The 25,080-nt window shown below is 41.7% G+C and overlaps 2 protein-coding genes across 8 annotated transcripts in view; both read right to left on the reverse strand.

Moving 5' to 3' along the window:
- RIC8B (RIC8 guanine nucleotide exchange factor B) overlaps nt 1-16,973 on the reverse strand; it is a 37,212-nt gene extending 20,239 nt beyond the window's left edge. For 2 of the 3 annotated variants that reach the window (XM_074825841.1, XM_074825842.1), the window contains exons 1-3: nt 16,818-16,973; nt 13,353-13,400; nt 1,898-2,506 (exon numbers count right to left, since the gene is read on the reverse strand). In XM_074825841.1, the coding sequence (XP_074681942.1) occupies nt 1,898-2,506; nt 13,353-13,400; nt 16,818-16,904 (744 nt within the window). In that variant the 5' untranslated portion in view covers nt 16,905-16,973. Of the gene's footprint in view, nt 1-1,897; nt 2,507-10,435; nt 10,493-13,352; nt 13,401-16,817 lie in introns of all 3 variants that reach the window. The other variant, XM_074825843.1, reaches the window with a different exon arrangement.
- A 4,618-nt stretch (nt 16,974-21,591) lies between these two features.
- The window catches only part of RFX4 (regulatory factor X4), a 98,284-nt gene continuing 94,795 nt past the window's right edge, over nt 21,592-25,080 (reverse strand). For all 5 annotated transcript variants that reach the window (XM_074825322.1, XM_074825317.1, XM_074825316.1 and 2 more), the window contains one exon: nt 21,592-23,158. In XM_074825322.1, coding sequence (XP_074681423.1) covers nt 22,886-23,158 — 273 coding nt within the window. In that variant the 3' untranslated portion in view covers nt 21,592-22,885. The remainder of the gene's footprint in view (nt 23,159-25,080) is intronic.

Raw genomic sequence — 25,080 nt, forward strand, 5'->3', positions numbered from 1 at the left:
TCCCACCCCAGAATGTCTTAACCTCTCATCCAAATTTAAAAAAGAAAAGAAGTTACTAACACCAGAATTTCCTCCAATTTGAAGGAAATTTTCCTGACAAGCTGCATGCTTGGACTCTTTTGGGACGAAAAGTTTTGTGGGACAAAACCTCCCTCATTCCACAGAGAGCGGCCATAGGAAACTTCATCAGGTAACACCACGACTGTGTGCCACCTCCTGCCCGCCCTTCTGCACTAAACCAGGCTTTTCATCTCACAAGATTCCCAGTATTTTGCAAGAGTACTCCAACTTCAAGATCCAGATTTCAAGAGCTTACTTTCTCAAGAGGTGAACATGTAATACAGCTTCATTTTCCAACTTAACACCTGACGTATCCTCCACACAGAAGAACTTAATGAGATGATACTTCTCAAACTCTGAACTAGCAAATATTCATATAGCCTTGTTACATGATTGACTTTGGGTAATTTTTTTTCCTCTCAAGCTTTTATCTCCAAAACAATCCCTTGCCTATACAAAGAACTTTCTCTGACAAAGTTATTTTCAATAAAGGTCTAAGTCAGGAATGTAAACAAGAGAAAAGTCCCTCACTTTCTTTATATTTCCTTGAAATTTGAAGTATTAGCCTCCCTGATTTTCCCTCCTGTCTTAAATTTCAGGATTTCTTATTCAGCGTATTCTTGAGACAGCAAAGAATAAGCTTCAGACTTTTCTCAAGTTTTACAATCCTTAATGTTACGGTTAAAGTCTTATTTGATGTTTAGTCCAATGCACTAAAGGGAACAATTATTTGTCAATTTTAATTACTGTAAACTTCTGCTTAGCTTTATAATATGCTGCATATTTACAATGCCCAGCGAAAAGTTAACAACACTGGTTTAGAGACAATATGATGTGGACTAAAAAGAAATTATATAATAAGAAGAAACTATATAATTCTATTACTGTAGCACAGACTTGGGGTATTCAACAAAAAAAGTTATTCTTATCATTTCTGTTTATAAATTTAGGGATGCACACATAGGAAGCATATTTGTCCAAGAAAAGAAAAAATCTGATGTCATAATGAAAAAAAAAGATAAATCTTATTCATAAGATGTAACAATGTAAATGCATTTGGTTCTCATACTTGACCTCATCTTAAAAGATCACGTTTAAGTCCAAACCTGGTGTTGGAGGGATGGGAGATAAAGATATTAAAAACAGTACCACTCTTTCTTCAGAGTTATTTGTTAAAAATTAAAGAGTTGATGTGGTTATCATGCCGAGGAAAACAGAAGACAACCAGGGAGACTTCTCAGCTCTAATTATTACCCTGTTGTTATAGTCCACAATCTCCAGAGATGTAGCCATCTGACAGATTTACATTTAAAAATTTTTCCTAGCCAGCTAATTATTAATGAACAGCATTTATTTTCTTTTGGAATTCTAAGACTCTTATGAAGTAGTCGTCTTTGCATTTTTTATTTGAAAACATACACTTGTGACTTGCGTTATATAACCCAAGCTATTCTCCCACTACACAGAAAATGTATCGATTAGATTTTTTGCCTAAGTAGTAACAAGAACAAAGAAGTTATTTTGTTATTCAAAGCAATGAGCATTAAAGACTCAACACCTTTTGAAAGCCCAAGATCATCAATACACGACACAATCGGAACTCAGACAAGTTTTCTCAGATTGATTTTGCATATAGAGAAATTATGATGTAAAATTTCAAGACTACCTGAGATGCTATTTTGAAAAATGCAATCATATTCCATCAAAATTACAGTATCAAACGTTAAGTATTCTTGCCCAGGGGCTCGGACAACTGCCTCTTGTGTATCTACCTGCTGGTTCTGGCTCTTGCAGGCTAAACAAAACCAATTTAAAAAACACTTCAGCTAAGCCTTACCTCGCTGTGGACATTCCAACTGTCAAGTGTTACATTAAAAAGAGCCTTTAGGGCCTCAATGGCACAATCTGTCTCTTGCAAAGACAGAGGAGGCCTGTCACGATCTTCCGCTGTTTTATATTCTTCCACCCATCTTACACTCAGGGAACTTTCCAAAGCCTGAGTCAAAACTTGCACCCCTTGTAGTTCCTGGCGTAACTGCGATCTAATATCTGTGTGTAGAAGTGACAAGAGGAAGAGCAGCCGCAAATCAAAGCATTTAATGTCATCAACAAACTGTTGGTCCTTGCATTTTTCAAGGAGATTGCAGAGCATAGCTGCAAGATTCAGTTCCAGACTGAGCTTCTGTGCAACAGCACTATTAAAAATTATGTTACAGAGGCATTTTAAAGCTTCTACTATAACGGGAAATTCAGACATTCTCTCCAAAGGATCTTCCACAGTGTCCAGCTTTGCTAGCCTCATAAGTATCTGCATGTTCCTCTTTGTGGTTACAGGCACTAAAACCTTCTTGTCCCTGGAGAGAATACGGAGGGCCTCCAGACAGGCAACTTGACATGAAGTTTTTGTGTCTTTCTCAAGGATGTTTAGAATTCCCTCACACAGTTTCTGTGCAAACACAAACAAAAAAAAAAAGGAACAGTTTTAGCATCAAAATATTGGTGGCAATAGGAAACTTTTGCTAAGCTTCCCTACAACTTTTGAGTTTTCAGCTGACTTGAAAAAACTAGGTATTCTGCTTTAGCTCTTCAAAATATAAACTATTACAAAAGACTTTTCCACAGATCATCAAAAGCAGTTTTCCTCATGGATACAATCGAAATACATCAACATTGGCAAAAGCATTAAGCCAACATGGCAGATGCTATCCATCACTGCCAGTTACTAAGTTTTCATAGTATCAGGACTAAAAACTTGAGTAGCCAGAGTAACAAAGCTAGAGAGAAGTGAAAGGTTTTAAAAATACATCAAAGTAGAACAGTCATATCTACAGTGCCTGCAAAATTATAAATTGAGGTTGTTTCAGTCAGAAGGCTGGGAGAACAAAAACCAAACCAAAATAACTGCTGCTGAACATACAGGTATTAGTACTCCATGTTTGGTAACAGCTATAATTTGTGTTGCCATTTCAACCTAATCTACAGACTTCTCCCATCTTAAGTAAGATTCTTAGAAATGTTAGCTCTGACATAGAAACATAACGCAGTTTTATTGGAAGACTTGGGCTGTAGCAGTTTTACCAAACCAGCAAAACTGCTGCTTTGTCACACAGATTCTTCTTGAAGTCAAAATATTTCACTGATACTTTATACCAACATGACTGCAGGGGTAAACATTAATCTTATAAATGCAGCACAAGAAAATATAACACTCCAAGAATCTGCAGGTCAGAACAGTAACATGTGAATTACAGAAGAATTACCTTTTAGAAGATAGAAACAGACAATCAGATGATCAATCAAAAGAGAGAAAAGACAGGACAAGAGGTTACTTGATGGCAGATGACTCTTTAGGTTTTTATACCTTAAACTCAGGACAGCACTACTACTCATGAGTACCAGAGCCAGAAGTATAGTTCCCAGGTAAGTGGCAATACAAACTGTGTTGTACCTCACAGGACACAGTTCCTCCCTCCTTCTCACCGCCCAAGCTTTGTGTCTTGACCATTGATACGAATAAATTACCAAAGAAGCCAGAGTCGCAACTGAGTTGAATAGCCCTAGTGCAGAAGTCTGCTTAGGACCTGAAATTCGTATCACGGTTTCAGACATTATATGTCAGTAAGTGATAAAAAAATAGCACATAGGAATACTAGTAAAGTAAAAAGTAGTTCTTGGGGAACGGTCTCGGGAATTGCACTTTTCACCACCACCACAACAAAAAAAGCAGGAAGCACAGCAGCGCATCACCCTGACTCAAAGTTCAAAACAAAAGTTCCACTTGGGACATCCAAGCAAGTTTTGTTCACTTACAATTAAAGAAAAAAAAAAGGTTAAATCTAAAACAAATCTAGAACAGACACTCCAGAAGAATAAGGGAGAAAACAACCCAATATTCAACAATGTTAAAAGACAATCTGTAAACAAAATCAGACAGTAGGAACTCACAATACGATTTCTAGTATATTTGTCCTGGGGTGAAGCCCACCCAAAAGCACCACCCAGACAATCAAGATCTTGACTACATCTCCACAGCTCTGACTAGATTAATCTAGTAAAAGTTTGAAAACAAAGAGTGAGCTCCACCTCTTACTATCACACAGGCAACATGAGAAATCTTCATCGGAATATTACTGACACTGTAACAGTATAAAACTCACATCTGACCACCTGTACAGGCATACAGGTACTTACTGTGGGAATTTCACAGACAGGTACCTGGAAATAGATACCCAAGTACAGAGTTTTCAGAGTTCTTCAACATTAACCTAACACTGCTCCCACAGACCTGTACAAGCCCCTGACTTGAGCATACTATGCTAGACCTGCACTAAAGGTTTCTGAAGGTGGCACCTTTGAAGAATTTTTTAAAAAATGCCCAGGAAACAAAAAATGACTAGTCTAGATCCACAGTCAAATTTACCTGGTCACAGCTCAACTTCTTACAAGAATTTTGTTTCTGTTGTTAAGAGTTTTCCATACAATTAACTTTGCTTTGCAAGCTGAAGCAACAGTTGTGAAGCCTGTTTGGTTTTGAGGAGTAACACAGAACTGAATGAACAGTTCAGAGAATTCCAGGAAAAGGCCATTTTACTCTCTTCCATTTAAGTACATTTCTATTAGACTTAGCAGTTATAGTCTTCCTTGTTGACACCAGCTGTTATGAGGTGGTCTGTAATAATTTACCCAAATTCAACAGCTGGTTCACCAGCTGGACTCTCCCTCTCTTCAGGAACTGTGTAGCAGTACCACATTAACCACACAAGAAGCCAAGTTACCAGCCTTTCCCAAACCAAGATGCTGAATGAACACTTCAAAGACATACTGGGCCAGACAGACTGCCTTATCAGTAAATAAATACAGCACAAAAATATATCTGATATTTCATTAATGGTGCTGAAGGTTACTTCTAGGACTTTAAATACCAAGGATCACTTCATAAATTATCTGATCCAATCAATATCCACTGAAATTAAGGGGAGTTTCCACTCATTTTTGTTAGCAGCAGAGCCTATACACATCTTGCATCTGGCGCTCTGGTCTTTAATCTCAGTCCAACAAAACCTGAACACTCATTTGACTACAAAGAGACCAATCCTTCCAAATTCAGACAGATTTTTTTTTTTTTTCCCCATAAGTTGCACCCACCTGGCTGCTATGGAAGTGTCACTGCAAAATGTCAAAAGCACTGCAGGGGAGATCCCAAAGGGCACCACTGACTTGCCATGGGAGGTGGAAGCCTAACCCTCACTCCATACATTTGAAGACTATCCTTGCAATTTAATTAAAGATTATAAAAACCATCATCTCATAGCTTCAAGTTTTAGTGAAATGCAGCAACAGAAGATTCTTAACTCTGAACAGCTGTACTAAAGACAGATACTAAATAGAACACACATTTTTTTGAGATTTAGCAACCTACTTACAACAAAAAAACCATAGGTGTGCTTGTAAAGTGCTTCATTTCCTATATGCTCCTGAGGCCTGGGCTGTATAAAAATTTCACAATATAAGCAAGGCCAGAGTTTATGTTTAAAAGCATTAATTATACAGTCTTATGCATACCATATTAACAACTAAGCCATCACACACTTAAGAACAGGTTACTAAGCTTCGTAGCCATTGCAGCAAAATACAATTTTTTTAAGATGCAAGACTCACATAAGTGAAAAACACATAGAAACTGCTGACAAAGTTCTCTGGAGTTAGACCCTGGTGAGCCATCAAGAGTGATTTTAAAGGAACCTGCATTGTTACAATACTACCGCTTGCAATACTGCCAAAATCTGAACCACTGCTGGCTGATCTTGAGTGCCAACAGGAGCTTAGGAAAAACCAGAGCATCTGATTATAGTTGAGGAGTTATCCATGGAAAGTTTTGAAGCAAGGAAACAAAACTCATCCTGTTAGGAAACTGCCTTGGAGACAACTAAAACCAAATGCCATACAGCACATTTTCTGCTTTCTCCTTGACAGTGTGAGAGGAGTGATGCACAGGGAGAAGAGAAACAGGGAAGGATGTGACCACATAAAGCATTATTACCCTTTTCATTTTCTTTAGGTGGTGCTTTTTCTACTGCCCTGTAGGCCATTAGCATGGCATAAACTAATGGGCACAGATGTTATTTATTTGGTTGGAAATGAAAGCAAGTGAAAGAATTCAGACAGCAAGGTACCCCCCTCCCCTTTCACAAAATATATGATGATTGTCCTAGTTTCATGGATTTATTGCTATCCCCTAAATTACTGTACAAATTTAATTGTTTTTTGAGTCCTATCCTTTCAACATGCAGAAGGGGGTTTGACTTTCATCAGGCATGCTACAGCAAAAAGCATTTTTCATGTACTTTTCCACAGAATCAAGGCTGTTTCTAGTCTTTTTAAACTTTTTCTTAATTGTAAAATACATTCACATCTCCAAAATTCAAGAATTCTCTGCTTTCATGCTAATAGTGAGGTAAGGACAGAGCAACACACACCATTGCTTTTGTTCACTCTGCAGTGTGAGTAATAGTAAAATATTTTAAAATTTTATTGCATGTTAAAACAGGAAGCCCAGAAACACTGACTTGTCATCTTGTCTTGACGAGTAAAATATGAATCCAGTTTGGTCCTTTATCCTAATAGCATAAACGCTTGATGCTAAGAAGCAACACAGTCCTATGGAAAAAGCAATATCCTGAGATACAAGAGACCTGCATTTTCTTCCCTGCTCAGCCACAGACCTATTGTATGGCTCTGGCAAAAGGGCATCACCTCTTAACTTCCATTTTCTTTTGTCATCTTTTTTTACAGTCTGATTAGATGGGGGGGGGGGGGAGGGCAGGACAGCACTCTAAGTGCTTATTAGCAGATGCTTATATTTTCAGGACTCAACCTCAGCTGGGGAAACTAGGTGCTTGTGAAAAACAGGGTACTTCCTTGAGCTTGCTCTTTGGTCCTGGGGCACCTGCATGTGAGGTCCTTTTCCATCTCCTCCCTTTGTGCTTGAAGATTGTTAGAAAGCACACCTGACCTAGAGTCACTTTTTTCAATTCACAGACCACTAAACTTTAGCTACATTATGTCAGCCGAATTTACTATAGCTTCTCAACACCAGAGTAATAAATGTCTTGGTGAGAAAAGGAGACAATTCCCCTTTATTTGCTTCTTCCTCTTTGGCAAATCATTCTCTTTACTTATACAGGCCTTCAGACTAGAGCAGGAACAAGAGAATATAGTCCCCATTCTGCAAGTATTCTAATCCAAGCAAACACCACTGCTTTACTGAATATAGCATTTAATTTAGACACATATTCTTCAGTGCTTGAAAAGCTATAATTCAAAGGTAAACAACAAGGGTCCTGCTAAACACTACAGAAATAGAGTGCATACTTTTATCTATTTTCTGTGCCTTTATTTTTGAATTATGCCATAGATGCTGTAAGTACCAGGAGAGGTATGCTTCTTAGCAATCAACTTTACATTAAAACAAGGGGAAAAAACCCAACTTCTTGTCAGGAAATACATGCTGCTCCCATTTTCCACCTTCCTCAGTGATGGAGCACGTTAGTAACAAAATTGCCAGAAAAGTCCATCAAGAGCAGAAATTCTAGAACAGCAGAACATATGAGGTGTGCTTGGTTTTGTAGCACCTTCACTTATTTCTCATGATCAATGTTCATAAGACTTCTTTGTATATTTCAAGGCATAAATACATCTTGATGGAACAGCAAGTGATAGTAGCACATGGGGAGCAATATGAGTATGTCAGACTTATGGAATTCTTACTACACTTCTTAGGCTTAAAAAAAATCAAGCTTTTTAAAGAACTGTCCACAAAAATCAAATGAGTCCTCCTCATTGTTCTTTAATAGCTGGGAAGAAAAGTCACAGAGCTAACAGTGAGTGATTGCTCGCTCTTTTAGCATGGGTGAACCAGAAGCCCCTGTGTCTTTGGCCTATCAAGTATTATGTGCCAGAACACACCATCTAGTTGGGAGAATGGGAACATCGCAAGTGGTACCAGGTCATACTTTCCTTCTCCTGCACTGGCTTAAGTCCCTCTAGTTCACTTTGTCTTCTGACCCATGTTTTTCATAATTTTCAAATTTCAATTTTAATTAAATTGTCTCTAGGGGTTCAAGAGAAGTACATTCTTAATTTAATTCAACCTAGTTCTGCAGCTGTTCAGTGGTGAGAATGGTTAAAGCAACCGTAGTGCCAAACACAAAGTTCACAAGGAACTGTATTTACCCAAAAGGTCATATAGGTCTACTGTTGCTTACTCCATCCGTACTGCTACCTATTCCTCAAACTTACCTTCTACTTCACTACAAACTTTAAGATTCATAGCAGACTCTATCCCATTTTCAGGTAGATGAAAGGAACGTTAGTAGTAACCACAGTAAACTGCACATGAAGTTTTACAACTACAACAACTCTTACGTTTCTGTGGCTCTCAAAGTTATTCAGAAGCTTTTCTTAAAACACAAGTCTCTCTCCATCTCATAAGGCAAAAATCAAGCATTTTGTATGTTTCTTATATTTTCAGTAGACTGTGCAAATCAGCGTTTCAGAAAACAAAAGAGAAACTATGTTTCTGGCAAGTTAGAGATAAGATTCTATGAGCAAAGAGGCATAACTTGGAATTGCTGAATAAGAACACTGGCTGATCATTTCTGCTATAGGAATGGCATTAGAAGAATAGAATAATTGTTTTGTTCTGCTATTAGGTTTCAAAGTTAAGCATCCAAGGCAGTAAGAAAGTAAGCCCAACATTAATATTTTCTCTGGAAGTCAAGACAACATTTATAATCAACTGTGCTGAATAATGGGACAATTAGACAACCTCCACTGAAAAGGCCATGCTCAGTTTTTGCCTAGTCTTTGTTGTCAGATGTGGGAGGGGAGGGAAAGTGTACACTTTGATTCTTTGAGGATTCAGTCCGCTTCACTTCAAAACTTCATTGTTCAGCCTTATCAACAGCAGGAGGTTGGCCTGTTTGGCAGGAGCCTGCCAGCGCTGACACGGCTGAGGTCCAAGTCACAGGTTTGAACATGTGACAGCTTAGGTTAGATAGCACTCCGCGGGTAAGGTGAGGAGCACCCACAATAATCCGTGTTGTCACAACTGGTGGAAGAAACACCTGGTTCAGAGTCACAGGTGAAATGTGAAAGGTGAAATTCTGCAGAGCTGCACTCTCCTTGCCCTCCCCACTGAACAGGGAGAGGGGGGGGAACCCTTTATAACCTCTGTAACCCAGTGGTGAAAGAAGGGTTTCAAAAGGAGAGATGGGTTTCACTGGCTTGACATAAACCTTAAGAAATGTAAAAACTGAAAAAAACTGGATGGGAGTGGCCAGGACCAGAGGGAATTAGAACAAATGCTTAGTACTAATGAAGGATACTTAGTAACTTCTCTTACAGACTGGTACTCCCTTAAGGGGTTTCAGTAAAGTCAGAACAATAACAACAACAATTATACTAAGATACCACACAGTGTGCCCACAGGAGCACTTAAGCTTAATATTTTTATAGGACACTCACTAACAGTCTTTAAAAGCTTGCAATGAAGTTACTGGGAGAAAATTTCTGTGCCTTTGTGGCTGCAGGAACCTTCAGACCTCCCAGAAGTGTCACAGTGTCAACAGCACTATCTAATAATGAGGTTCTCCTGAGATTTAGAGCGTGACAGCATCTTGTTCCATCAACATACCTTACTCCTTCCATCCTTCCAAAGTTCAAATATGGTACAGGCCACAGCCTTAAGGAATCTCTCCACATCATTAATTTAATTAGGAGATAAAGTCCCACAATACATTTGATATGATTTACCATCATCTATTTCAACACCTTTAAAACATTCAGCAATGCAGAGGAAAAGACTGGTTTGGAGATTTTCTTCCCACTAAAGGAGGCCTTGAATTTTAGATTCATTATGTTCAAATTGAATCTGAACAATAAATTAAGAAAACTAATCTCAGACTTTAAAGACTTATATTACAGGGCTGATGCAACACAGTAAGCCAGAGACAGTAGAGTAGAAACCAGATGTTATAAGCACTACAAGAGGTGAAGCAGACAAAACAAGGAGTTGAAGAGGAAATACGCCAATCATGAAGACCTTATTATTTCAGGTAAGAATATGGCTTATGAGTAATATTCTTACATTTGGCTGCTGCTTACTTTTTTTCCTCCCCTTCCTCCCCCAAACTCAGCATCTTCCTCCAACTTTAGCAGTCAGTCTTGCTTGCTATCTTGGACAGATTTACTTTTTCTGTTATATCATCTAGGCAAATGGTGCTGTAGCTCCTTCCAGCTGTGGAATGCAGAGCTAACTCGGGAATCAGTACTGACAGACATTTCCAGGACACAAACAGTGCTGTGATTTTCTTACCATTTTAAGACTGTAAACAGCACAAATGTGTTGCTACTTCAGAAGCAGGATTTGGACCTGTCAAGGTATAAATAATGGAGAACAAAGCTATTAAATGATGAGAAAGTGGTTGTAAAAAAAAACCTTTCCTTTTTGTATTAGGGCATGTGAAGCTTAAGATGAAGTGCCTACTATACCACATTGAGAGGGATTCACTACGCCCGCTGACGCTACTCTCCGAGGTGACTGACCAGTCAAGTTGCCAGATATTCATTTTCTGGAGTTCATTCCAGCACAGACCTAAAGAACCAACTGTTTGTGTCAACCATGCCATGCTGCTATGAAGTGCTGCAGTTCTGAAGACTCAACCTTTTCCAGCAAAACACTGTCAAGAACTTCTTGGCTGGTTGAAACAAATAAATATTTTAGATTTCTAAGAGCTGGTTAAGCTCCTCTGAAGCAACCACACTGCCTTGATTTCAGTTGCTATTCCAGAACACATTTACCTCTGGTTGGCAACTTCTATACTGTTTACACAAACCAAAACCGGGCTTTCAGAAATTCCTATTTTTTATTATTATATGACATGTTAAGAAGGAATGGCACCAACCTGATCCACCTGGTATCTGAGTAGATCTTAGAGTATAACACAGGTTGCCAACTGATTTATATCCAGAGCACCCATCGTATAGGCCAATGCAGATACATATATCATTAAGCAAAACAACCAGGACAAGTAACATCTCACATTACAGTCTTGTGGTTTTTATCATCCTGTGGCTATGTCCAGATAGACAAGCTTGATAGCATTACCTCTCTTCCTGCCTTCTAGAGGACACAACCTACCCTCCTCCTGGCATTCAGTATTACAAACTCACTGCTGATTTAGTTAGTTTACAGCCTAAAGCATGATGATTTGAGTGTGGTGAGGCAGAGAAAAAAGTTTCATTGCTATTGTTGATCTTGCACTCTTGCATGGGCATGAATGACTTACTGGAGTAAGTAACTGAAAGCAAATTTACTCCTAGGCATGAACAAACCCCATATGCAGCAAGAGACTGGTAAGAAGTATGTATTACATCCATCAGGTTGTACAGCAAGTTACCAATAGCACCAGAAACCAAACACAAAATCTTTAAGTCTCTCTGTATTTGCCCACATACCTGAACTTCAAGTGTACTACATGACTTCATTATGGACTGTGACCCTTTGTCTAAACTCTTTTGCAATGCAACCACTCTAAGCTAATAGCATTTGCAGTTCTGCTGCTACCAACTCAAGTGTATTTCGGTATTCCTAAACAAAAAATGGACCTCGTTTCTGAACTAGCATGAGGCTACATCATGCAGTCTTTGAGCAACCCCCATTAATTTTGGTGACAGCTTCAGTAGTTTGCTCTTAGCAAGAACATGAACTATTTTACCCTGCAATTTAAAACATTTTTATTTTTTACCTTAACTGAAGGATGAAAGGAGCATGCTCAATGTTTTACAGATACCAAGGATATCGAACATGTGCAGCTGATCAGCTGTTAAAAAAAACCACCCAAAACCAACTATACACAGAGAAAATCCTACACTCTCCCATCCCCCCAACTCTTATTGTCTTTATTTAGCTTTTGCCAATTTGGCTTCTGATCTTTTCCTATGTTCTCTACTTAGCATTCAGTTTTCCAGACTAGACACTTTTTCTTTCTCGATGTAAAAAGAGGTGGAAGGAATGGGGAGGAAAGAGGGAAGAACACAAACACAGTAAGAAAACCAAATCAAGGTCTCATCTGAATTCTTCCATAGATCAAAAAGGACACATAGTCCATCACCACACTACTGAACATCAGCTTTGAGTAAAGCCATAGGTAAAGCCAAGGTAAGAGGTCTTCGAGTCATCTGTGTAATAAAGAATTGTAACTTAAGATTACAGTACACATAACTGATGGTTTTGTAAATGCAAAGGACAGAGACTTACCATCCCACCCATTTCTACCAGAAAAATACCTGAATTTCTACCAGAAAATACCTGAAAATATTTAGATTTTGCACAAAATCATGGAATGAATCAGTGCATGTCCAGTTTGAGACAGACTATTCCTGCAGAAACCTTGCAATTCTGATTTCAAGCTTTATTTCAGAAATGGCGGAAACATACAGCCTCATTCATTAATGAACATTTTCTGAATAAATATGCAAATCAGCTCAAAAACTAATTACAGAAAAGAAAGGAAGGGTCTTGTCATTACATATTACACCATAAAAATAACAACAGGAAAAAAAAGAAAAAAAATCATCAACGTCCAAGCCTTAAATGTGAGGCTGTGGATGGATCTCAAGGGACCTGTTAAGCCCTGACACACCTGTACAGCTCCATGCTGTGACACACAAACATTTCTCATCTCTGGAACCTGACATGCACAGTACACATTCTGCTGATTACAGCTACCTTTGGATTAACAGGCTCCTGTTGCTCTGTCTCCCTTACAGCTCCACAGCTTCCTTCTGTACTTATCCCTTCATCTTAATCGCTAATATTCTTTAAGTGTCTAATATAGACAAGAAATACATCTGTGATATTCCTACCTGCTGAGAAGAGAGAAAATGGAAACGTGCATTGCAAAATTTTTCTTTCAGTAGGTAAAAAAGAGTATCTTTACTCTATTCCCCCACACCATCCCAAACCTGTACCCAACAAGATTATTTATGGGCTTTCCTGTTACTACTTTTATTCAAGATGGGCTTTGCTAGGGGAATTTGCTCTTCTCTTTCAAAAAAAAAAAAAGGGGAATGGGTAGTTATTATGTCTTTTGCACTGAAGAAACAAAAATTAGAACTTTATAATCACTACTTGCACCATTTCACAATGGCAGCTAAGTTAAGAGACTGCTTTTACTTTTTTATACTTCTAACCAGAGCAGGTACGGAGCTCGATAGCCCATTTTACGTACCTTTCTTTTGTCTTCATCTGCTGGATCAAATATGAAAATAGTCCGATTCTGTAAAAAAGAGAAGAGTTTGCATTTGTTACATGAACATCAGCTGCTAAGTAATACCTGCAAAACTATTATACTTTAGAAGTCTGGTTAAAACCAGCCTCAGATAATGAGGCCATAACCATGTCAACTCATGTCCTTTCCTGATCCCACCCAACACCAAGAGCTTCAGTAAGTGGCTCCAACTAACAATTTCACAATTACTACTGGTGCAGAGCAAGCCTTTATCTGTGGGCTGTGCTTCTGATGCAAGTTAACAACCTCACACATGGCACTTTACAAAGCGAAAAACATCAGCTATAGCCTTGTGTTTTACAAATACGTTATTACTCAGACTCTTCCCTGAGCAGTTCTTGTTTACAAGCTTTTGACTACACCAGAACAACCATAGGACAATCTTGCCCAGAAAACAACCAGTACAAATCATAAGCCTCACTATAAAAACTATCAGTTTTGGTACTGTGGCAATTTCCAAAACACATTAGCAAGGTATTTGTTTGTCTGGTACAGTTAAACACAAGATAGACATGGTCTAACAATGAGTACTTATTTCCTGTTCAACATTTCAAACAGAACTAGACTCAATTACTATGTTAGTATCCTGAAGTATGTTATTACTGAAATATTACTCATATGACACAAAGTTTATTCTGTCAGTCAAGGAAAACAGCAGTAATACCAGTTATTTTAATGTCTTTTTAAAACTTCCAAGCTAAATGATCAAGCACGATGAACAGCTTCTCAAAAAATTAAAATCTCAATTTCTATTATTTCTAATACACAACTTGCTACATCATGCAAGTGACCAAAAACCAAAAAAGTGATCTTCCATAGCACATTAGTGGGTCTCTTACCTTTCATGACACAAGCCCACAATTACACAGAAAGGCCCTGGACATCTACCCTACCATCAAGGGTTACCAATATCAGTCAGATCCTTGAGGATGGTAGGAAAATAATTCCTTTCCTTTCTCTTTCAGGGCTCCCAATAAAACTATTGCACCCCAGAAGTTCAGCAAAATGCCAGCCAAAACCAGGTGAATGTTAAATGATGAGCAATTAACCAAGAGAAGGCAACCTTTGCATTTGCACATGAACACTTTTGGAAATTTATAAAAGAAACGTAGTGACAGTAAGAAGTCCAAGTGCTGGAGGAACAGAGATTTGGAATAATCATTGCAACAGCAGAGCATAGAACAACAAGGACAGACCTATTAATTTCTCTCGTTACAGTTATTCTATAGCCACCTGCACCTTAGAACTACACTTAATCCATCCTTTCTCTTCAATTAACGCATATTTAATTTGTTATTTGGAAAAAACTTAAGGAAACCTAAAGCCCATTCTGGCCACAGGTAAAGATCTGGAACCTGGAGCACTCTGCCCAGTCTTTGCTGGCCCACAGGCAGTATATCTGAGTCAGTAACACACTGCACAGAGAGATGCAAGAAACATTAAGGCAAACTTCTTAACAAGAAACACAGTAAGAGAAATGTCATATTGAGACAGTATTAAAAGACTCCCATCCCACTTCAAAAGAAGTATTTAGCTACACACCTAACTCCACGACTTCATTCAAAGACTTGAAACACTAGAATAGAAACCACACCAGCTCTCACTCTGTCCTTGAGAATTCAACTTAGGCTTAAGTAATTTATCTGGGAAAGCTGCTGAGAAGGCATAAAATCCAGTACAGCAAAATAAAGAAGTGATGTTTGTGTGCACTTCTTGACTGAACACATTTAATGAAGGGTCATTTTCAAGAGTAAAGACAGGAGATAAAAGTTTCCCTCAATCAGAATCCTTCCTCTGTACCTTAGTCGGCAGCGAGTTAAAACAGCTAGATGTGTCTAATGAACTCCAGATCTACCAATCCTTCAGAGAAAGTGCCCTGCAGCTGCATGAATCTCTGCATTTGAATTTCATGTGCACAAAGGCAGCCTATGTCAAGACTGATGCTCAAGCTTCTGCTAGAAGCTCAAGTTGGAGTGAAGTTACTGCCATTGTTAAGACTTAAAACATACTGCGTGTAAGACAGCAAACTTCAAGCCATCTCTTGGAGGCTGAAAAATAACCATATACCAGACCACATTCGTTTGGCTTTTTGTCTAACCACAGAGCTAGGAATCTTTAACTAAAAACCTGAATGTTTGTTCCTGTAACAGATTTCTACATTTCACCAGATAGTTCAACACAGCTGCATTTAAATTGCATCCAAAGCCAAACTCCAAGTCAGTACCAGCTTTAGAGGCTGGTGTACTAGTCACAGAAGTGTCTACACAAAGGAGAGACACCTGATGCGTTGAGATGTGATCTTTAGAGATGGACTATACTGCTCTACTAAAATCTAGGTGTCAAAATGTCCCTACCGGATGAGGGGGAGAAAAAATAATCCACCTAACATCTAGCTTCACTCCAGTTTCTACTTCCCAACATTACCACAAAAATCCCTTCACTTCTCCCTATTACACAGACAGTAGACTCAGCATACACCTATCACACTGGCAGTAATGGCAGTAGACACTAGGTAGTCTTTTAATACTTATCAGCTTAACCTGTTGTAACCCTGCTTTTAGCTGCCTCCCCTCTTCCCTTTGCTTGGCCAGAAACTCAGAAAATCAAGTGAGGATTGGCAGGCCATTTCACACACACCCCCCTCCCACTGCAGAGCTGCTCCTCTGCACGGTGACAGGGCCACTGCCGAAGCAGTGCCAAGGCCTCTCTCCCACAGGCCAGCTAGACCAGGGGACACAGGACCGCCCACACAGGGCAGCGCCTCGGGGAGGTGAGCAGGTACACAACGTTGCTATCCACGAAACTTCTGTGTTGTTCAGTCCAGCTTCTTCCAAGAGGTACAGGCAAGTTGAGACTTCTGAGGCAAACCTGGGCTGTGGAACAGTTCTTTTTACAGCCTGATCACCAGCAACCCACTACGCTACACATCAGGCACGTAAAGTAGAGAGGCCAGACAAAAGGCGCGGGGGGCCAAGCCTGACAACGGGCTCGATCCACCCGCGATACCGCTGGCTTTGTGCTCCCGTGCAAGTCTGCTTTCCTCTAGGCACTGCCCTCGCTCGGCACGCCGATGCTGCCGCGGTGCCCTGCAGAGCCCGCGGGGAAGACCAGAGCGGGACGCGCAGGGGACGCGGGCGGGCCGACGCGGGCGGGCCGCCCCGGCACCCAGCCGGCGCCGTTAGCGGGGGGCGCGGCAGCAGCAGCGGAGCCCAGCCCGGGGGGCAGCGGCAGGAGTCCCTCCAGGCCGGCCTGGGGAGCGGGGCCGGGACCGCCGCGGCCCGGTGCCGGCGGTGCTGCCGAGGGCGGGGCGGGGCGGCGACACCACCGGGGGAGCGGGGGCGGAGGGGCCGGCTGGCGCCGCGGAGGGAGAAGGAGCACGCCCGCCCCCCCAAAACGGCCCGTTACCTCCTCGTTGTACCGCGCCAGGACCTGCTCCACCGCCTCGGCGCCACCGCGCCCCTCCACGGCCTCCAGCACCGCGCCCAGCTCCATGCCCGCCGGCCGCCGCCCGCTCTCCGCTCCGCCAGCAGCGGCCACCGCCCCGCCGCGCCCTGACCTCCTACCCCGCGCCCCACTGACGTGACGCGACGTGACGCAACGCTCCCCTTGGAAACCGCCCCCGACTGGCAGGCAGCACTCGCGCGCTATTGGCTGGAGGGGGCGGCCGCGTGCGCCCCCGAGCCCTCCTATTGGCTGCCCTCCCGCCCAGTCCCGCCTGCGGGAGCTAGCGGGGATACGACTACGCCTCCCGGCATGCCAAGCGCGGCCGCACCGCGGCGCGCGGCGGGGCCTGCGGGGCTGTGGTGCCGCGGGGCGCGGTGGGTGCTGTAGTCGGCGCCGGGCGGGAAGGGCGGTGGGGTGGGATGAGGGACCCGCGTTCGAGTCCCGAGCGGGCACCGCTGGCCGGGAGAGCGCCCTCGGGTTTGCTCGGTGGCACAAACCGCAGCCCGACGTGTGCCCTCCTCCTTAGGCTTGTCCGTTTGTGTGCTCTCTGCGACTTGCCATGCTCTTTTACCGTGCCCATCGCAAGGCGAATGGCCTGGCAAAATGCGGTCTGACGGCTTTTCCTCAAGTTTTTAGGCAAAATGGTCACACCGCAGCATTTTGTGGTGCCTTCACCGCACCTGCCTCCAAGCCCAGGGCAGACACACCAGCGCGTGATGGCTGTGGGGCTGCCTCCCACCCCTGCCCTCACCCACCGGCCCTGCACAAAATGGCACCCGCTGGCAGCCTGAGCCCGTGGGCAGCGCAGGGTGGGAGCGGGGCCCCAGCATTGTTGGGCCTCCACTGCAGGCGATATCTGTGTCCATTGCCTGAAGTGGGGCACCGCCATAACGTCTGGCAGCAAAAGAAACCCCTTTTTCTGAAGTCCAACCCACCAGAGCAGTGGTAGTACACAAAAATTCTCCATTTGGAGACAAAACCCTCTCTCTGAGGGACAGCATGGCTGCCTTCCCAAAACTGCCCACATATCCTTTTGCAGAGGGGTCAATATATGTTTTGGAGGGTGTTGATGTGGGTGTGAGCAACCAGTGTGTTGCGTAGGAGAGATGCCAGTGCCACACTGCTGCCGTGCTTTGTTCGGGAGGTGGCAGGAGGGAAGGGTGGGCTGCACCAGTGGAGCCTGTGGTGGCAGGACAAAGGTGAGCTATGTCTCTAAAGTGCTTTGCAAGACCGTAGATTTAAACTACATTGAGAAGATATGTAGTATTTCCATACTCAGGGTACTCTATTAGAAAAATTCACTGTCCAGATAGCAGAAAGATATATTGAAGCTAACAAAACCCCACAATAATAAAGCTTTGGAGCAAGCTGCGGTCAGTCTCTCCTTGAAGTATTTATTCGCTCAGCAGCAATTCAGCAGGTACTCTGTGGTCATGAAGAGAAAACTTTCATTTTTCAGGTGCTAGGATGTGTCATCATATGCCAGTGTGTTTAAGATGCAGACCCAAACCAGGATCTGAATTTTCTGATTAGAGGTTTCTTGCCACAATGGGTTGAACTGAGATACAAAACCAGAACAACACTGTTGTTGGACTGCAAGGAGTAACAAAATCCAGCCTGAAGTGCGTAGCCATTTCTTCTGAGTCAGATCCATGTGTATACTAATGCAGCTTTTGAGAGAAACCGAGTAAAAATAATCCTTTGCTTGTTTGATTTACAACTCTATAATAAGGCATAAGCCTGCTTAGATTTACTTCACCGCACAGAAAACCACTCATTTTACTTGTACATAGCCAATTAAAATTTTTTTAATTAAAAAACCTAGAAAATAAAGACTAGGAAACTGTTACTGCCCTTTGAAGGCACATTGTTATTCATTATCAGTGCGTTTTAGTTTCCACTTTAGGTAGCATATGAAGGATTAGGATTTCAATGAAAGAGGGGGACAGAATAAATTGCGTCCTCTACCAAAGAACTGCCAGACCTTTTCAGATGGGTGCATACCATGAGCCCTTCCCATGTTAGTCAGCTTTATCTAAACCTTCCAAAGCAATGTCTGCCCCTGAATTTCATGGGTTTCAGGGTCAGTCACAACAGAATTGTGGGGCTGGGGAGGTCAGAGGCCATTTTTGTCAAAGGGTAGTGACCTTAGCAGCAAGAGGTAGCCTGACAAAAACAGGATTCATGCTAGTGAATGGAGTTCTCACTGCTCTTCCCCCGCTGAGTCTTTTTTCTACCTGGTAATGAAAAATCTTGAAGAATTGTAATAGATTTTTATATGCATACATACATGTTTGTGTGTGTGTGTGTATACATCTATTTAAAAATACTATATATGTTATGTTAGTTATGCTGTAATTATCTATTACAACATACAATGGATAATAGTGGCACATATTAGATACAATATTGTATCTATTACATCCATCTACTTTCTGTTATATGTTTTAGCCCATGAAAAAAATCACACTTTTAATAAAGTGTATATTTGTTGTGAGAAGATGGACAGAAAGTGAACAACTAAAAAAATAAGAAAAGAAGAAAGGAGAGAATGTGAAAATCAGATTGAATATTTTGGCATGTGGTATAAAAGCTTCAGAAAGATTTGTGTAGTCACATTTTTACTTTGTATATACATAAATATGTGGCTAGGCAAGAAACAGCAGTTTCAGTTACCATGGTCAAGGGAAAGGCTTAATTAACAGGCTGCAGGCTCTGACTCAGGTTTGGCAATTTGTACTAGGATGATTTAAGAGATTCCTGCCCCTAACCAGCCGTTCTACTCAGAGGTTATCATCCTCCCATGAGCTGCTGCACTTCACAGCCTGGTATATACCCCTGTGACCTGAAAGCTGTGGCGGTTTATATTAATATGGTGGGTTCTGACCTGCAGTGGTTGAGGAAGGGGCCTGCTTTCCCTTGCAGTGCTCCTGACGCAGATGGGTGACGGTGACCTCTGCGGAGCTGTGTTCAGTAATCTATACATTGCTCCCCATGAATGTCCAGTTTAAATTTCAAAGCCCTCATCAGGAAGCAGTTCAAAGGTAGTTGGAAGTGCACATTCAGACTCCTGTGGCATCAACACAAGTTTCTAAATGAATTAAAAAAAAGAAAGACTGTGGAGGTTCTTTTACAAAAGACTTTCAAAGCCCTTTCTGGCTGATGATGTTCTGTGGCTCTTTGTTATGAGCAGCTTTGTGGTGCTGCTGTTGGTCAATATTCCCTCTCCCAGGACTTTGCACAAGGTGTTGCAGTTCTCCACTCAGAAAGTCTGTATTATTTCTGGGGCTGACACTGTGTCCAATATCCATCCTCCTTCCTGAATAGTCTCCCTGGGCTCTTCAAGTCCAGGTAACTGAGTTGTCCCCAAACGTGTTGAAGGACATGGCATGTTTGTATACTAAAAGAGTCTCATTTTCTCCTCTCTTTCAGTCAATGAGGATTAGACTTTATTCGGTTTAACAAGTTATTGTAAAAAATGTAGGAAGTGCTTCTGGCTTCCCTTGAGTGGTGCTGGGGTTCACCTCCTTCCTGATCCTTCCAAAGACCCAGCTTTGAGTTACTGGTCAGTTCTGCCCACAAACATCTCACCAAGGCATCTGGTCCTTGGAGGGACCTTGGCAGGTCATGGTCATAAGTCCGTCAGGTGACTGGAGACTGATCAATGTTTCAGCAAGAAAGAATGAGTGAATGGGGTCACAGTGGGCTCTGGTCAGGTGCAATGCCATGCAGAGATTTGGAATTCGTTGGAGAAGAGAAAGTGGATTTTTCCATTCTAGTGACACTGCCTTTCTCATACTAATTTCTCAGAGTCTTGATGAGGCAGATATTTCTATACTTGTTAATAATTAATAGGCCAGAATCAATGCTTTGATTTAACCATCTTCAATAACAAAATGGAAAGTAGGACTTTGGTCACAAACACATCAAAACTCCAGCTGCTAAAGACTGGCCAGTAAAAAAACTTCCTTACATGATTTACTTTCTTCATGTGCAGACAATTTTGCCTGAAGATAACTTGAATAAAATAGATGAGTTAGCCTAAGCCTGATCTCCACTGTCCTTAATAAAAGTGAAGAGTGAAAGTATATTGGGTAATAACACCAGCTGAGGGGTAAAATTTCAGAAAGTCTGTGACACTAGCCCAGGAAACAAGATTTCCATCAGGTACCTAAAGGTGGAAATAGGCTCTTGATGTTTTTGTAAATCCACCAGGACCTTAGCTGAATATTTAAGAGCCTGGACACTTGCCAAACTTGTCCTGGAACATCCTTCCTCCCTCAGCCCTTGCAGATTTCCAGCACCTTCCTCTAGCTACTTTAGACCCCAAACACTCACCAGTTTACCCACTAGTTAAATATACAAGGTCTGAGAACTTTGCCACTTTATTTACTTAGCTAAGGAAAAATGACTTTTCTATTTCCAGTATTCCAGTGGCAACACGTTTGTTACCAGGTAAAGAAGATAGCAGATCTTACCTGCCGCAGTGAGTACCCTGGCTGGGGTGAGCCACAGCAGCACGGCTTCAACCAAGCAATGCCAAGTCATCTGTCCAGTCACAGCCTCGAGCAGTTTGTAGCTGCGAGCACAGGTGTAGGGCTACGCATTTGCTGTGGGTCATACGTGTTCTCAAGTCCTTCGTTGGATAAAAACATACACGGTCACATTTAGAGTTTTTTTAAGGTTTGCGGCTTGTAGATTTTTCTGTATTTTAAGTAAATTTAAATGGCATCTATTTAATTTCAAGAACTTTATTTGAGTGTGAAAATCCCTCATTTATCTTGCACAACTGTACAAATAACACTTATGTCCATTTTAGGCATAAACATGGTTATCATCACACTGGGTGCTATCAAAGATTTTATTTACAAAACAATTACTAAAATGCCTGATGTCATATTTCCATTTATTTATTTCTTACCCATAGGGTAATAGGTCCACCATAATTGCTTGGTGCATTTTATAATACAGAAGAAAAAGCTATGTTAATAAAATCTAACAAAAACTCACAAATAGCTACAAATTTGACAGAAAATGTCTAAGAAAAATTCTCCCCAAAATACAATACATTCTTCCACACATACACAGTACAGAATAAGTTCAAAGGCACAGCTTTGAATTTTGCTTTTGTAGAAGTATATAGAATTATCACCACGTGAAGGAATTGAGAGAACTGTTTCATACCTGTCTATAGGTAATTAAATGAATAATCATGTTTGCATTGTCATTTTCTTTACATAATTGCTTCATATCATCATATTTAACATATGTGGCTCTGAATCCAAAATCTTCCCAGTCCCCAAGTCCCTTCTTAACCTTGTCATTACTGACCAGAGAAGTTAGATTTTTCCAGATTGTGCAAACTTAACACAAATACATATATAATAAGAACAATAGTCAACTTAAGGCAGTGTATAATTCAATGCTACATGTCTCTTCTCTTTTGTAAAGATCAAACTTACTGGATCAACAGAAAGGTGCATCAAGATACAAAGTTAGGTGTAAACGGAAACCTACAACACCGCATGTCTTTTAAGGAGCCAGATAGAGGAATTGATATGAGTAAGTGATGCCTTGGCAGAATGGTTTTTAAGGAATGCAATAAGAGCTTAAAAGAAGAACAGATGACAGAGTTTTGCTGAGGGTGAATTTCCTGTCTTTAACTCAAATTATAAATAGATCCTGTTCCAGTACTTTTATTTTGTAAGACTCATTACCATTTGTCAATAAAAGAGGGGGGCAAGAATGGCTCACTCAAACTGACGTCACACAGGGTTGGCCCACATGCCAGAATTAAAAAAGGCACAGATTGGCCCAAAAAGTGGTCTAGAATAGCACAAAAATCTTTGTTGGCTACAGGAACATTCAGTCATACTCGTCTGCAATCTGCCCATATTATGAACTACGTTTATCTGCCCAGGATCTTTTCCATCCTTTTCCTCCCTTGAAGAATGTCCATGAAAGTCCCACATAACATGAAGTTTTTATAACTCTTTTAATTATATGGGCTTAGCTCATACCAGTCATTTTCATTTAGCCCAACCTGTGGTGGCTTCCCCATTGATGTAGGCAAAGCCAGGAAAGTGTTGCATGTGCTCATATTCAGAATTTCTGCGCGTAGTCAAGGGGGTGTACATATCACTAGAATTTCCATATCTTGTGGAGTGCATGGATGGGCTTGTGTAGCAGGAGTTTGCAGCCGGGACCTCTGGCCAGCGAGGAGTCACTGGTGTGGGATGCAGCCTTGGAGTACTGCTCATCAGACAGGGCTCCATTCTTGATGTTGGGCTGTTGAAAGGGTACTACAATAAAAATAAAAACAAATTAAGGAATTATCTACCACATACTTAATTTTAATGTAAGGGCTGGTGGTATCACAATTCTGTGTTTACAACCCAAAATCATATGAATTAGCAGACCTCCAACAACTAGGTAACATACTGAAGGTGGGGTATCAGATAACTAGTGCCTGCAGTCAAGCCAAAGTGTCGGGGAAAGTCTTGCAAAGCAGTCACTGCATTTAAATATCGAATTAACTTATTGAAGAGCTAGGTACTGGCTGGTATATCTGTGAGCAGAAAAATAAACAAAATTAGTCTAATCTTTTTCTCACAGCTTTTACTTGGAAACATGCTATTCAGTAAAAAACAGAGTATAAAATGTCCCAAACCCTGCTCAATCAACTGAGTTTTAAGGGAAGAGAGCAAAAGGATCTTTATTACTGGAAAGGTGCCTTCCTTTTAAATGTTCACAAGCCACCCTGCCAGTTTCTGCAGAAAAAATAGTATGGTCTGGCCTCAGAGCCAGCAGCTAATTGAAGAACTTACAAAAAGAGTCAGGCAGAAGAAGAATCTCTCTATTCCCCAGCTGTTTGCAGTGACAGTTGGAAACTAGAAATCAAAGAAGTTCCAACAAATGCCTCCCACTAAGGAGAAGATGTGCTGAGGATAGCATAGGATAGGCAGGAAAACAGAGAACAGCTTTTGCCCTCTATAGCCACAGGCTTCCCAGCAACAGAAAGTAGACTGTGCTTATGAGTGCTTGCTTAACATAAATTTATCTTATTGCCTGTCTTACAGGAGCAGATCATCTGTGTGCTGTGCCTAAGAAATGGCTCTTCCTGTTTTGCCCTCCTATGATCCATCTGCATCACAGAGATGATTAGGGTCCCTGTTCCCCTTGACCAGCCATGTATTTTCAGAGCTTCTACATTTTACACCTTTATAACTTTTCTACAAGAAGTGTCATAATTTAAAATTTCATTATCTTGAGTTGTTTGACACTGTGGTATTTCCTTAACTAGAAAGCTGTCACCAAAGTAGAACTATCATCTCTTCTGATGCTTACAAACCTTGCAAGCCAAAACTTTATATGGCTGAAGACTGTAAGACCCCTTCCCCATGTCTTGGAGGGTGTAGTGGTTTGATCCCGGAGGGCAACTGAGCGCCATGCAGCCGTTCACTCACCCCTTCCCTCCCAGCACTGGGAAGGAGAAAAATGAATCAAAAGGCTCATAAATGGAGATAAGGATAGGGAGGGGGTCGCTCACCCATTATGGTCACAGGCAAAAGACAGGCTTGTTAGGGGAAGAAAAAAGGACCTCACTTTAATTCAAAACACTAATGATGACACTTAACAGACAGAATGGGACAGTGAGAAGTGTTACTGTATCTTAAAAACATCTCTCTCCACCCCTCCTTTCTTCCCGGCTTAGCTTTGTTCCCGATATTTCTACCTCCTCCCCAGTGATGCAGGGGCAGGGCATGGGAGTGCAGTCAGTCGGATGCTTCTTCCTGCAAAGGTGGGGGAATCACTCTTCTGCATTCTTCCCCTGCTCCACGTGGAGTCCCTCTCACGGCAGACAGTCCTCCACAAACTTTCTCTGCCGTGAGTCCTCCCCACAGGATGCATTCTTCTGGAGATGCTCTGGCGTGGGTCACCTCCACGTGCTGCAAGTCCTCCCAGCACCGAACTACAACAGCGGGGGCTGCTTCTTCCCATGGAGTCCTGGGGGTTCTCCACAGGCCACAGGCGAATCTCGGCTCCTCCAGTGACCTCCATGGGTGGCAGGGGGGTGGCCCTGACATCTCACCATGGGATACAGGGGGGCTCTCTGCTCCAGCACACCTCCCACCCTTCCTCCTCCTTCCTTTCACTGACCTCGGTGTTCGCAGAGGTGTCCTTCTTATAACTCATCCTCAAAGTCGCCACCCCCTCTCAAGTT

This window comes from Strix aluco, chromosome 5 (assembly GCF_031877795.1).
Source record: "Strix aluco isolate bStrAlu1 chromosome 5, bStrAlu1.hap1, whole genome shotgun sequence".
Taxonomy (NCBI): Eukaryota; Metazoa; Chordata; class Aves; order Strigiformes; family Strigidae; genus Strix; species Strix aluco.